At 40.5% G+C, this 15,110-nt stretch overlaps 1 protein-coding gene across 3 annotated transcripts in view; it reads right to left on the reverse strand.

Moving 5' to 3' along the window:
• The window catches only part of PDK1 (pyruvate dehydrogenase kinase 1), a 42,680-nt gene extending 27,656 nt beyond the window's left edge, over nt 1-15,024 (reverse strand). The window contains exons 1-7 of one of the 3 annotated variants that reach the window (XM_070803260.1): nt 14,685-15,024; nt 12,777-12,918; nt 9,378-9,449; nt 4,745-4,929; nt 4,348-4,443; nt 3,282-3,359; nt 1,482-1,558 (exon numbers count right to left, since the gene is read on the reverse strand). In XM_070803260.1, coding sequence (XP_070659361.1) covers nt 1,482-1,558; nt 3,282-3,359; nt 4,348-4,443; nt 4,745-4,929; nt 9,378-9,449; nt 12,777-12,918; nt 14,685-14,886 — 852 coding nt within the window. In that variant the 5' untranslated portion in view covers nt 14,887-15,024. The remainder of the gene's footprint in view (nt 1-1,481; nt 1,559-3,281; nt 3,360-4,347; nt 4,444-4,744; nt 4,930-9,377; nt 9,450-12,776; nt 12,919-14,684) is intronic. The other 2 variants (XM_019970820.2, XM_070803258.1) reach the window with 2 other exon arrangements.
• Nucleotides 15,025-15,110: the final 86 nt, after the last annotated feature.

A 15,110-nucleotide genomic window follows, 5' to 3' on the forward strand; every position in this document is an offset into this window, starting at 1 on the left:
TCATCTCTATTTTAAAGAACCATTTTAATTGTCATAAACTGCTGTCATAATTGCATAAATTAAGAAAAAGCGATTTTTTCATTTAGTACTAATAGCAAGTCTTATTATGATGTAGAAATAAATCTAATTTCTACTAATTGGAAACCAGAATATTTATTTACACAGTAAAACAGTTTTGACCAATTTCTAAAGGACACAGGGTACACGATGTCAACAGAGCATAAGCACTAAGCAATAACACGACATGTAGCGTTGAAGCAGGAACTGCCAAGACTAGATACAGTTTAAAAGGCAAAAGGCTGGACTGCACTTGGAGTGTGTAGCCCTGGAACACCAATCAGGACAGAGTCTCCCGAGGAAGAGATTCTGTCATCTCTACCGAAGGCCGTTTAAGATCAGGTTTCAGATGGAAGCCATTATTACTGATATGATATAAAGTCTGTTACATAATATGGTAATGTTTCTTTTATTAAGCATCATAGGGAATGAGATCTTTAGGTGACTGAAATTTCAAGGAAAAAATTACTTTTAATCCTTTAAGTGCAAATCATTTATTCATTTAACCACTTTGGTAGAAAGATTTTTGTAAAATATTAGATACATTCTTGCTGTCTTAGAACCAAGAACATTTTTCAATCTTTGTTATTCTAAGACAGTCAGCCAGTTTTTCTATGTTTCAGTGTATTTTTCTTTTTTCATGATCAGGCTGAAAGCCACCTCGTCTCTCTTCCACCTGCTCCTGGCTGAAGACATGGTAACCACACTGAGAGAGACTACAGGCTTGATGTGGGGTAATATTTTCAGCCCCATGGACCCATACTCCTCATCACACACTTTCCTGTCTACCAGCAACTGTCTTTGGTATGGTGCTGAGAAAAAAATGTACTCTCAACATTACGAGCACAATTGTATTTAGTTTTCAAATTTTGTTGTAAAGAGCAAATATAACAGCAGAAGTCACATAAGTCAATGTAAGTGACTTTCTCCAAAAAAATGCATACAACAATGTGTATGACAGTGGGACTGTGGTCCTTTAGGGGTGGAGAATCATTCTTCTAAACATTTTGCTTTATAAAACTACAAATAAAATTGTATCAAACACGTATAACGTGCTGCCATTGTATAAGACATTTAGGATATTATTCTCAATCTTCGTAACAACCTGGATAATAATAATATCCTTGTTTGACAGAGGAGGAAACTGAGGCTTGGGGTTGAGAGACTTGCACAAGGTCACACACATCTTAGGTGGCAGAACTGGAATTCAAATCCAGGTCTTTCTGAGCCCCAGGTCTGAGCTTACCACTACACTGAGGGCATCAGTGTTGACCAACAGCTTATCTGCACTGATGTGCCATGAAACACCAAAGGGCATCTTTTAATGAAACTGAGGAAAACCTGGTAGAGTATTTAAACTTTCAAAGCAGATTCCTAACCTTAGGAAAGGACTGATAAAGGTGATGTAATACTATGTTACAAACCTTGAAAAGTTCAAACACCATGTGATAGAGGTGGGATGGTACATAAACCACTTGTATTGGCTGTCCTGGTGATTTTGCTACAGAGCAGAAGAGAAAAATATGAAAGTACAGAGAGATGTGCTTAAAGCATTTTAAAGAATATATTGTGTAGTGCTGAAAAGAAAACATTTACTATGGAGGATAGTACTACTGGGGGGAGAAGGGCTACACCAGTTTTTTACTGTATCTGTGTTTGAATGCCAGGCTCACACAATTTATACCTGCCTGTGACAACATGAGTCCTGCAGTCACTCTTGCAATCCTGCATAACCATCTACCAACCCATCTTCCCATTCTTGTCTATGATGGTTGAGTCTGTTTAAGACACTCAGTCTTACGGTCAGAATTTTTTCCTTCCAAAAAGAAGTGTTAAAGTCTTTAAATTCCATGGTCCAACTCACATAAATACATTCTTTCTTTAAAAAGCCATTTTTTAATTGTTTCACCCAGGTGGGATGCTTTGTTTTATTTTGGGCATTTCTGTGCATATAGATTCAAATAAAAACTTTGAGCTAGCATTGACTTATCAAGGGCCACTAATTCTACATTCAAACATGTAAGAGGAGCCTAGCTGGGGGTAGAGAACAGATAATAAGCAAACCAGAACTTTCAGTAAAGGAGTAAGAGTCGCCATACCTCAGAATTCTCATTCAGCCAATAAGCTGGACTCTCCAATGAATAAACTGGCTCTGGGAAACACAGATGGTACATCTGGAAACTGCCCACAGCAGTTCAGGTTCCCAAACTGTCACTTGTGCCTTGTGGTTCTTATTCACTGAATGTACTATTATGGCTTTAGAAAAACCAGGCAACTCTATTTTCAATGGGGCAACTTCTTCCACTGCCCTCCCACTCTAAGGTCCAGAATACAACTCAGCAGAAGCCTATTTAATTTTATGCTTCTTACAGAGTCATTCTAACTGAGGTAATGTCTCCCTCTGTCAAACTACCCTACCTCCAGGGAAGACAGAGAGAGACTCATCAATCTCCTTCCGAGGCATCTAAACCTTTTGTGTCCAAAAGAAGACCATCAGAAATAATCAGAGTCTCCAACAGATGGACATCTTTCTTTCTTCTTTCACATCTCCAGTCTTTACTTCCTCGACAATAAAAAATTGGTTTGAAACTCAGGAAGTAGAAATCTTAAAGGGTAAACCTTACATTCAGTTCAGTTCAGTTCAGTCGCTCAGTCGTGTCCGACTCTTCGCGACCCCGTGAAGTACATATAAAAGTCAGATGTAATTTTCTTGAAAGCATTAGTCGCTCAGTCGTGTCTGACTCTTTGCGACCCCATGGACTGTAGCCCACCAGGCTCAGGCTCCTCTGTCCATGGAATTCTCCAGGCAAGACTACTGGAGTGGGTAAGCCATTCCCTTCTCCAAGGGGTCTTCCTGACCCAGGGATCAAACCCAGGTCTCCTGCATTGCAGGCAGATTCTTTACCATCTGAGCCACCAGAGGAGGATCACTTTTTTCTGTGACTAACCAGGAAATAAAAAATATGCAAAGAATCAATATTATCAATTAAAATAATGAAAATGGGAAAGAAAAAGGCAAAATGTCTTTCAGAAAAAATCCAACTAAATTAAAAAATATACATATATACGTACAAACACATAAATACAAATATTTTTAACATGATTTCTCTCCCTCAGCTTTCATATCCAATAAACAAGTTGTTTTATATTAAAACAAATCTAACTTATCATTCCTTCTCAGGTAATCATAACACTAATCATTTAGGAAAAGGCATCAGGCTTACCATTTAGTTCTTCAAGTTCTAGTTCGGGAGAGTTAATATAATACAAATCACACAGACGCCTAGCATTTTCATAGCCATCTAGTGTGAATCAAAACAAAAAAGTCATTAAATAAATTTACTTCTGCTTCATGAAGATGGCAATAATATATAGACAAATGAAATTTTAAAGCTTTCTACAGAAAAAAATATACTTTAATAATCTTAGTTTGGGGACGGTCTTTTTAAAGTATGACATGACAAAGCCTAAGGCCGTATAAAGCAAAAAGTGACAGATATGATTACCAAAAAATTTTCAAATATCTGTATGGAAAAAGAAACCATAAACAAAGTAAAAAGAAAACCAGCAGATTGAAGAAAATATTTACAATACATGTAAATAAAATTTAGAGTTGGTAAGGGTTTAGGGAATACTCACTTTCATTCATTGTTTGATACATTTTTGGAGTTATAAAATTTTAAATACATTTAAAATATTTTTAATTCTAGAAACCCTGCCTTCTAAAATACTAGCAAAAGTCAGCACATATATAAGGATGTCTACTGCAATATTGTTGGTGATAGAAACAACAGAAATATGCATCAATAGGAGTACGGATTAATACAGTCTGATACATCCCTAACAGTCATTCAAAGACCTGGTGTATACCCACGTGTACTATACATGGCACGATGTTTGTAAATTTATAGAAAAACATACACAAACTACCCCATGTTCCAAAAACAGCAATGTAAGACCAACAATTATGTGCGTGCACAAGCATATATGGTTCAAACAGAAAAAGCTGTGGCAAGATACAAGCCAAACTATTATGAATTATTAGAAAGGAGGGAATAAGGAAATATTTTGAAGTCAAATAGATACTCTTATAATATCTTCACCTTTTGCCTAATAAAGCACGGCATCAACAAAACATTCATCCTATACATAGTGCACAATTAGCATTATAAAGGCATTTTCAAACCTATGCATGGGTTATATCATTTTATCTCATGATTCAAATAACTGTTTTAATAGCACTCAACAGTTCTGAATTGGCATTCTTCCTGAAAGGAGAAACGCATTTACCTTTAATAACTTCAACCACACTGCAGTTGGGATTTATACTTCCGACGTGTTTCCGATGAGATAGGCTTCCTTTGCCTTTTCCACCAAATAATAAAGCTATAAAAAATTAAAAAACAAATAAAATATGCTAAAATACATAATGCCGCTGTCTGGATTTGAATACTGTTTCTCTAATTGGTATCAAACAGTAGAACAAGTATTTTCCTTAAAACATAAACATTCTACATAACGTTAAACATAAATTTAAAAACCTCCTTTCAATGGCAGTCTATTTGCTTTCCTTAATACAAAAAAAAAGTAAAAGTAAATATTCTCCCTAAAAGGAAGTTTTCTAAATAAATGTAAAATGTACCAACACAGATTATTTAGCTTCTTCTCTTGACTTCCAGACACTTACAGTGCTGATTAAGTAACATTCTAATTGAAATTCGACTCATGTAGAAACGATCCAAAAAATACTGAACATTCTGGCTGGTGACAGGATCCACCCCGAAGCTCTCCTTGTATTCAACCACACCTTCAGCCATTGTGGGTATCACGTCATTGTGTCGGTTCCTGATCCGTATCACAGTGTCTGTAAAGCTAAACAAACCTGTCTGTCAAAACAGCCAAATATTTTGGCAAGTGAATGTCATACTAAAATCTAAATTTAGCCAATTATACTAGACAAGAAATGCCTAATTCAGTAAAAGAAGCATCAAGGCATGTTTTCTTACACTTATTTAAGTATATTTCAGATAATAAAATATACCATCTCTATAGAGATGTTAGTTCAGTTCAGTTGCTCAGTCGTGTCCGACTCTTTGTGACCCCGTGAATTACAGCACGCCAGGCCTCCCTGTCCATCACCACCTCCCAGAGCTCACGAATATTCATGTCTATCGAGTCGGTGATGCCATCCAGCCATCTCATCCTCTGTCGTCCCCTTCTCCTGCCCCCAGTCCCTCCCAGCATCAGGGTCTTTTCCAATGAATCAACTCTTCGCATGAGGTGGCCAAAGTACTGGAGTTTCAGCTTCAGCATCAGTCCTTCCAATGAACACCCGGGACTGATCTCCTTGAGGATGGACTGGTTGAATCTCCTTGCAGTCCAAGGGACTCTCACGAGTCTTCTCCAACACCACAGTTCAAAAGCATCAATTCTTCGGCACTCAGCTTTCTTCACAGTCCAACTCTCACATCCATACATGACCACAGGAAAAACCATAGCCTTGACCAGACAGACGTTTGTTGGCAAAGTAATATCTCTGCTTTTGAATATGCTATCTAGGTTGGTTGTAACTTTCCTTCCAAGGAGTAAGCGTCTTTTCATTTCATGGCTGCAGTCACCATCTACAGTGATTTTGGAGCCCAAAAAAATAAAGTCTGACACTGTTTCCACTGTTTCCCCATTTATTTCCCATGAAGTGATGGGACCAGATGCCATGATCTTCGTTTTCTGAATGTTGAGCTTTAAGCCAACTTTTTCCACTCTCCTCTTTCACTTTCATCAAGAGGCTTTTGAGTTCCTCTTCATTTTCTGCCATAAGGGTGGTGTCATCTGCATATCTGAGGTTATTGATATTTCTCCAGGCAATCTTGATTCCAGCTTGTGCTTCCTCCAGTCCAGCGTTTCTCATGATGTACTCTGCATAGAAGTTAAATAAGCAGGGTGACAATATACAGCCTTGACAAACTCCTTTTCCTATTTGGAACCAGTCTGTTGTTCCATGTCCAGTTCTAACTGTTGCTTCCTGACCTGCATATAGGTTTCTCAAGAGGCAGGTCAGGTGGTCTGGTATTCCCATTTCTTTCAGAATTTTCCATAGTTTATTGTGATCCACACAGTCAAAGGCTTTGGCATAGTCAATAAAGCAGAAATAGATGTTTTTCTGGAACTCTCTTGCTTTTTCTATGATCCAGCAGATATTGGCAATTTGATCTCTGGTTCCTCTGCCTTTTCTAAAACCAGCTTGAACATCTGGAAGTTCACGGTTCACATATTGCTGAAGCCTGGCCTGGAGAATTTTGAGCATTACTTTACTAGCATGTGAGATGAGTGCAATTGTGTGGTAGTTTGAGCATTCTTTGGCATTGCCTTTCTTTGGGATTGAAATGAAAACTGACCTTTCCCAGTCCTGTGGTCACTGCTGAGTTTTCCAAATTTGCTGGCATATTGAGTATGCACTTTCATAGCATCATCTTTCAGGATTTGGAATAGCTCAACTGGAATTCCATCACCTCCACTAGCTTTGTTCGTAGTGATGCTTTCTAAGGCCCACTTGACTTCACATTCCAGGATGTCTGGCTCTAGGTCAGTGATCACACCATCGTGATTATCTGGGTCATGAAGATCTTTCTTGTACAGTTCTTCTGTGTATTCTTGCCACCTCTTCTTAATATCTTCTGCTTCTGTTAGGTCCATACCATTTCTGTCTTTTATCGAGCCCATCTTTGCATGAAATGTTCCCTCAGTATCTCTAATTTTCTTGAAAAGATCTCTAGTCTTTCCCATTCTGTTGTTTTCCTCTATTTCTTTGCATTGATCTCTGAGGAAGGCTTTCTTATCTCTCCTTGCTATTTTTTGGAACTGTGCATTCCGATGCTTATATCTTTCTTTTTCTCCTTTGCTTTTCGCTTCTCTTCTTTTCACAGCTATTTGTAAGGCCTCCTCAGACAGTCATTTTGCTTTTTTGCATTTCTTTTCCATGGGGATGTTAAGAAACTCCAAAACAAAAAAAAAACTTGTAAAATGTAATTATTTTCTTGGAACTCCTAAAAGTAAGGCTGCCACAAAACACAATCCTACAAATGTGAAGGGTTTTCTTTAACTATCATCAACTAAGATTATTTCAACACCTGCTATGAGGATGGGATCCAGGCACAGCCAGCATAAGAGAAGACAGAGCACTTGCTTCTAGAGAACACATGCTCTGTAAGGAATGAAGATGAATGAGCCAATAAAGGCTGTGTGTTTTGGAACCATTTCCCAGGTTCAAGAGAGAAAGGGCCACTAAGAAAAGTAGAAAGGAATTCTAATTCCATTCTATGAGTTTAAAAAAATGGGAGAAAAAAAGGTGAATGTGTGTTCATAGAAAAATCTTCAAGCCATCCAGCTTTTCTATTTCTGTCATTTGAAGACACTACTGCATGGCTTTGCCAACAGACATCCGTCTAGTCAAAACTATGGTTTTTCCAGTAGTCATGTATGGATGTGAGACCTGGACCATAAAGAAAGCTGAGCGCTGAAGAACTGATGCTTTTGAACTGTGGTGTTGGAGAAGACTCTTGAGAGAGTCCCTTGGACTGCAAGGATATCTGGCCAGTCCATCCTAAAGGAAATCAGTCCTGACTATTCTTTGGAAGGACTGATGCTAAAGCTGAAGCTCCAATACTTTGGCCACCTGATGCAAAGAAATAACTCACTGGAAAAGACCCTGATGCTGGGAAAGACTGAAGACAGGAAGAGAAGGGGATGACAGAGGATAAGATGGTTGGATGGCATCACTGACTCAATGGACATGAGTTTGAGCAAGCTCTGGGAGTTGGTGATAAACAGAGAAGCCTGGTGTGCTGCAGTCCATGGAGTCACAAAGAGTCGGACACAACCCAGTGACTAAAGTGCACTGAACTGCATGGCTAATTTAAAGAAGTAAATAAAAGAGGAAAGAAGTCTTAGTTGTGAAGTAACAAAATCTACCTTGTAATACAGCCATCAGAACTCACACTTCCAAATGACTGCTTCCTCATTCAAAGTCTTCAGAGACATCATCTTGACTACTATTAACCTATTCCAATGATGCTCTCATTGCTCAAAATATTTTTGGAATTCCTAGTTTATGATTAGTTTCAAAACCAAACTGTTAATCCAAAATACAAACAACAAACTCCTTGAAAACAATTCATCATTTCTAGTTACTTCTTAATCATTTATTTCACATCTCTCTTTTTTTGTCAAAACCAAAGTAGTATTATTTTGCCTGGCTGCTCACGGTATTTTTTTAAAATTCAGGTCTGAATGACTATTTTCCGAAGGTTTTTCAGCATAAGGTTTACTTTTAAGTTAGACTGGATGGGTCTAAATCCATTTGCTGTCCATGTGAGCCTAATGCTATTTTAAGACTTTTTGTCCACAGATAGCATCTCTTTTTGCACAGATAGTATTATTTCAGTAGAGTCATTTTAAAGAGTAAGTGACATCATCTGTGTAAATTTTGCTGCATACCTACGCAAATTCTTGGTGTTATTTTCAAACCAAAATCATGTTTAAAAAGTGAAATGTTGCTACCACCTTTAAAGACAGTAAAAAAAAAATGTGTAATGGACTTGGAGGACAACAACAGAAACAGTCTTTAAGTTCTGAGTAACATTCACTGGAATAAGCAGGTAACTTGCCTTAGGGGATTACGAGGTTTATTAGTCCTGGTATGTTGATTATTAATAGGTCACATTACTTACATTGTCTCGCAGACCACAGTTCATAAACTAGAGACAAGTTTCTGTCTTGCAGGCCTTCAGTGTTTGTTGAAGGTTTAGTTTCCAATCTTTCAAAATTAGGAAATCTAACTTAAAAAACAAAAATAACTAGACTTGCAGCTTTTCTTATACCCGCCCCCCAACACACACACACATATCATATGATCTGGGCAGTGTTTCTGCTCGGCAATGGTCAGTAGAGCTGAAAGGCTGTCCTTTAGAAGCAAGTGCTCATTACCAAGTCTTTACCAGTCTCCTACCATCCAAGTGGCCCTGAGACCACATCAACATCAGATCACCAGATTTGAACTGCATCTTTCTTTACACTAGAGTGAAGAGAAACATGAAGTTCTTCTTATGCCCAGTCCAATTTCTGAATTTATGTTACCTGGCTGGCCTGTATGGACTGTGACAAGAAACATACCATCATATGTTCTAAAGCAGTGAAAAACCAAAAGTTAATCAATTTCCCTAAAATGATCCAATAGCAATACATTTACATTTTTATATGATGTTCAAAGAGTATATGACGATGTTTTATATGATGTTCAAATAAGGCAAAACAACTGTACTTACTCATAAATAGTTTTAGCATCTTCAGCACTTTTGTCCTTAAACTCAAGAAGCTCTTGAAGACTCTGGATATACCTAAAATGTAAATCAACCCCTTGTAAGACTGTTCTTTTACATTTTGAAAGTCTAATATTGTGAAAATGATCAAGAGGCATTTTAAACATTTCTTTACTGTTAATTAATTTTTAGCAAATTATGGTTGAAGTGGGATTTGTATACCCATTCACATTCAAGCAAAGTCCCTGCCAGTAATTAGAAGGTACATTTTCTCCTAAAAGCTTAGGTTAAATTTGATTTAAGAATTTCCTACTTTTTTTAAAGTTCTCTACTCAAAGTAGTTTTTATATTTCTTAAAATTACCACTGTACATCACAGTATAAATATACTGATGGTCATGGGAACTGAGTCTGTCACCAACAATTATGTGATCTTGGGCAAATGACTTTAACTTGTCTTAGTCTCAGTAAAATGCAGAGGCCAGCTTACCCTGGTCTAAGAATCTAACTTAAATGTCTTTGTTTTAAAACCTTAATTTTAGATGTTAGGTCCAGTCAGCAGATGCTTATTGAAAGTCTACAATCTAACACATGGTTCTTCTAAACAACTGAAAACACAAAAGTCATGAAAATGCACATTTTTAATTTACCTAAAAATACGATGGAGCAAATCACCTGGTAAAGGAGCAAAATGAGGAAAGTCAAATCCTCTCTGAAGGTCATGCAGCAGAGCACAATGGCAGTGGAGGGCCAGAGCCAAAACACCTATCATTCAATGACCTTCTTTAGTGTAGGGTCTGCTTTGGCCGGACCTTCAGCTGCCATATTTTAGTAGGCGTCCAGGGGCAGTGAAAGTGTTTTAAAAATCTGCAAATCCCCATGTTGGTTTGGAAAGTTGTTTCTGACAAACAATATGCCCTACAGCATGCCAAGGCATTCCAAAGTCTAGTGATTCTGAGTCTACTGTCATGACTTAACCCTTACTCTTCACTGGCAAGAACAATTATGCTTTTATTCAGAAGATACTGAAACCAAGCAGGACCTTGTGGGGCTCCTGGGCACAGAAGCCTTTCCATGTCTCCCATTTCATATTTGTAGGGAATAGGATTCCAGTTTCCATGACCTTCCTTGAGGTCCAAAGGGCAGGTTCAAACAGGAGCTAATCAGGGAAGAGAGATGATGCAGAGACAAGGGAGAAGCGGCCAAGAGACAACAGTGCAAACCTGGAGTCAGTCTGGTTTCCCCTCAAGAGATACACATCTCTGAATTCTTTTACAGCATTAACATGCACAACAAAGGAAAGATATTAGCGTTTTTCATTCCAGAAGGTTTGATAATCTCAAGAAGCTCATCAGGAGACCACCTGAGGCCAGATTAAAGGCTTGCATGTACCCTGATCATTATCAGCAACCTCTTCCTTGAACCACTGCTATAAAACTCTTCACCAAACATCCCTGGGTTGGGACACACAGTTTTTCAGGGCAAGATCCTGCTGTGTCCTCCTTTGCCTGGCAAAGCAATAAAGCTATTCTTTTCTACTTCACCTAAAACTGGCTTCAAGGCTCAATTCAGCACCAGTGAACAGAGGCAGAGTTTTTGGCATCAAATTGTCAACATCTACAATGTGTTAGGCACCGATATTTAAAAAATATAACATATTCTACTTTTAATGATTTTTTTTAAAAAAAGGAATAAACCTCCATAGAAAATTATCTGTTCTCCCTGCATCAGAGTTCCTAAACAAATGTCTCTTACTTAAACCACATTTCTAACTATTTCATTTTTGGACTGGAGAGTATCGGATTATCAATTATGGAGCAGTCATATTTCTTTCACTTATTTTAAAAAGTTGATATTATATCAGCTTCTCCCATAATTATATTGGTTACAACAGGAAAGCTAGGATCTCCATAAATCATAATTGGGAAATGCCTTGCAACATTTAAGACTCTTTCCATTTAAGACTGAACTCTGGCAAACTCTTTTGTTTGAAATGTATAGTGGTTAACAGAGTAACACTTTTAATAACATTAACAAGAAAGGCTGTATACAGGTGGCCACACATGCATGCACACCCTTAATAGCTCCACTGTCATTTTTAGAAGAGAGATCATAGTTTCTACACAATTCTAATAACTTCTGCTGCTGCTGCTGCTAAGTCGCTTCAGTCGTGTCCGACTCTGTGCGACCCCATAGACGGGAGCCCACCAGGCTCTGCCGTCCCTGGGATTCTCCAGGCAAGAACACTGGAGTGGGTTGCCATTGCCTTCTCCATTGTGTGAAAGTGAAAAGTAAAAGTGAAGTCGCTCAGTCGCGTCCAACTTGTAGCAACCCCATGTACTGCAGCCTACCAGGCTCCCCCATCCATGGGATTTTCTAGGCAAGAGTACTGGAGTGGCTTGCCACTAATAACTTCTAACTGTTTTTAAATGATAGAATAAATATTTTAACTTCTGTGACTTATAAAGATATACTTCAATAAGATAAATTTAGTTTATAAAAAAATGTATACCCTTTAACACATTTTATTAATCTGACTTCAACATAAAGCAGTTGCTGCTAAGCTGCTGCTAAGTCGCTTCAGTCGTGTCCGACTCTGTGCGACCCCATTGATGGCAGCCCACCAGGCTCTGCCGTCCCTGGGATTCTCCAGGCAAGAACACTGGAGTGGGTTGCCATTTCCTTCTCCAATGCATGAAAGTGAAAAGTGAAAGTGAAGTCGCTCAGTCCTGTCTGACTCTTAGCGACCCCATGGACTGCAGCCCACCAGGCTCCTCCGTCCATAGGACTTCCCAGGCAAGAGTACTGGCTGCTGCTGCTGCTAAGTCACTTCAGTTGTGTCCGACTCTGTGTGACCCATAGACGGCAGCCCACCAGGCTCTCCTGTCCCTGGGACTCTACAGGCAAGAACATTGGAGTGAGTTGCCATTTCCTTCTCCAATGCACTGGAGTGGGGTGCCATTGCCTTCTCTGACAAACAAATCTGAGTTTGAATCCCAGCTTTACCATGAATGTTTTTGCCTTAGGCAAAGGACTTAATCTGTAGGTACCTCCATTTCTTCATCTGTAAAACGGATGCCTACTGGGCAAGGTTATTGAAGGGATTAAAGGTAACTATCAACTTATGGTAGATATTTTTATTACATTATAAAATAACATCCTTGGAGATTTAATAACACAAATCTTAAATATAGTGTCTGTATTTCTGTGCATTTGATTGTTTTTTCAAAACCAAAAGGTAGTACAGTCCAGGATTCAGGTTGAAGCCCAGATACACCCCAACAAAGGAGGAGGAATGCTGCTACTACCTTGAGACACCACTGCAGAGTAAAAAAGTACTTGCTTTAACTCTGGGTAAAGTCTACAACACTACTCAAATTGCAAACACAAGAACAGTGAATCTTACCAGCTCTGTACCAACTGAACTGACGGTGTCCTGAGAAGATTATCTGGAAGAAGACTTATTTCTTTCATTATATTTGCCAATCTCACAGGCAACTCTTGCCGTAGAAACATAAATGAGGTCTTTTCACAAGCATTCACAGATCCTGAAACCAAATACAGTGTGAACAGCAGTAAGTGGAAGCCATAAGGCAGAGACAAACACAGAGTTATTTGTCAAGTGATATCATCACCATAACGACAAGGCAAGAAGAGGAGCAAGGGACAAGACAGTCCAGTCTCTAGGGCTGTGCGACATTCTGAACCACCTTCCAACCACACTGTAGAGCATCAGTGAGGTTATTTTCCTGTCTCCATTATTCACATCTCCCATCTTAGAACTAAGACAAGCTAGGCAAGTCTGAGCAAGGTGCAGTCTGATTAACGTAGGACCTGTAAAAAGCCTATCCTATATAACCTGTTGCTATCGTTTTAAAAACTTGTTTCCTAACTTTAGGTTTATAAGAAAAACCTGTCTAAGAAGCAGTGGAAATTCTGACATGTTCACGAGAAGATTCACTGAGTCCAGGTAGAACCACTATACTAACTGCCATACGCAAAGAGTAAATGAAGAGTAGTCTTTCCGGCAACAGAAAGCAAAAGCTGCCAATGCCTGCTCTGCGATCATCTTCAAGCTTCTCCCCCAGTAGGTTCTATTTAATTGTCTGATTCCTGGAAAGCAATCTGCTCCTTCCTCCACTCCTACTCAAGATGCTAAGCAGAACAGCTGTAGAATCGCGTTTGGCAAGCAGTTCCATTTAAAGTCAAACTAAAAAGTCATGTCATTTCAGTGATGCATTTTAAACTCACTGATTTGCTCTTTTAGCAAGAGACAACCATAGCAAAAACGAGATTGTCAATAGGAATAATCGTATTAAAAGAAAACATTTTCTTGTGGAAGTTTAATGGCATAGTTGGGAAAGAGGTCAAATTCACCCTCTTAATAACACTACAGTCATTTTAAGATAAAAACAAAAACCAAGAGCTTTGAACCAAACAAAATCGACACTGTAAACCACAAGTTTAAGATTAAGTGGCTAACTACGCTGCTATCTTTCAAGCCACTAGTGATCCGTTGGTGACCAAACCGCACTCACAATGCAGAAGATAACTCTTGTCTATTTGAAATTTTGACTTGACTAGTTTTCCCATTTCATCTTAGCGCCCTGCTATGATAAGTTAAAGTTAAATGCCTGACTTTGCAATTCCTCTGCATCTTTTCTAGAGAAAACCAGGAAGCACTCATTTGAGAAAGAGGAAAGTGGAGAGTCACTTCGGTAAACAAACCCCACAGCATACTGTACCCATGCACTTTACACGTGCTGCGAACTCTTGTTGACGAAATGAATTGTACGGTTGGTGGAAACTCTTAAGCCAGTGGCAAGGAAAACATTCTATGAAACACCGGGCCAGTCAGAACCTGCTTCCCCTATCAGCACGCCACTTTTATGTAATCATCATATGCAAAACTAAGCATTTATCAGCACTCTGCAGAATCTGAACGCGACTCCCGGAGGTGTCAGCACACTCGCCTCTCACTCGGGCTGGCCTCTTCCGAAAGGGCCTGGCTGCGAGCGCGGAGGTGCACACGTGCGCTGAAAAGAGCTTGGGCCCGGGCTTGTTTTTCAACAATACACGAGAAAAAGGCACACTCTCCCAGTTATCTCTCGGGGGCGCGGACGCCTGCACCTGAGCAGAGGGATCCGTCCGCGAGGGACGGAGGAGGAGCCCGAAACGCCGGAGGAGAGACGTTGAGGAAGGGGGCGCGCCGGAGACGAAAGGGTACCCGCGCGGGCCGGGCCCGGCCCAGGTTAGCGGCCGCAGATCCCGGCTAGGGTTGCGCAGGAAGGCCCAAAGCCCGGGCCCTACTCACCGAAGTCCAGGAACTGCTTCATGGAGAGCGGGGATGGCGAGAAGCGCGCGTAGAAGTCCACTTGGCCGGGAACGCCGCGTTCGGGCGCCGGGCCGGAGCCCGAGTCCGAGGTGAGGCTGCGGCTGACGCTAGGGCCGGCGGCGCGCAGCCCGGGGCCCGGGCCGGCCGAGGTGGCTACGCGAAGCAGCCGCGCTAGCCTCATGTCGAGCCGCGCCGGAGGAGCCGGAGCCCCGGGCGCCAGGTCGCCGCTCCGCCGCTCGGCCGGGTGGTACGTGAGGGACGTGGCGGCCTCGGGGGCGGGGAGCGGCTGTCACTGCCGCGGCCACCGCCCCCCTTGCCGGAGCCCGGCCCTCCGCGCCGCTGGGCGGGGCCTGGGGAGGAGAAGAAGGCGGGGATCGCGTGCGGACCGCCCCCGAGTCAAAGTCC

The sequence above is a fragment of the Bos indicus genome, chromosome 2, assembly GCF_029378745.1.
Source record: "Bos indicus isolate NIAB-ARS_2022 breed Sahiwal x Tharparkar chromosome 2, NIAB-ARS_B.indTharparkar_mat_pri_1.0, whole genome shotgun sequence".
Taxonomy (NCBI): Eukaryota; Metazoa; Chordata; class Mammalia; order Artiodactyla; family Bovidae; genus Bos; species Bos indicus.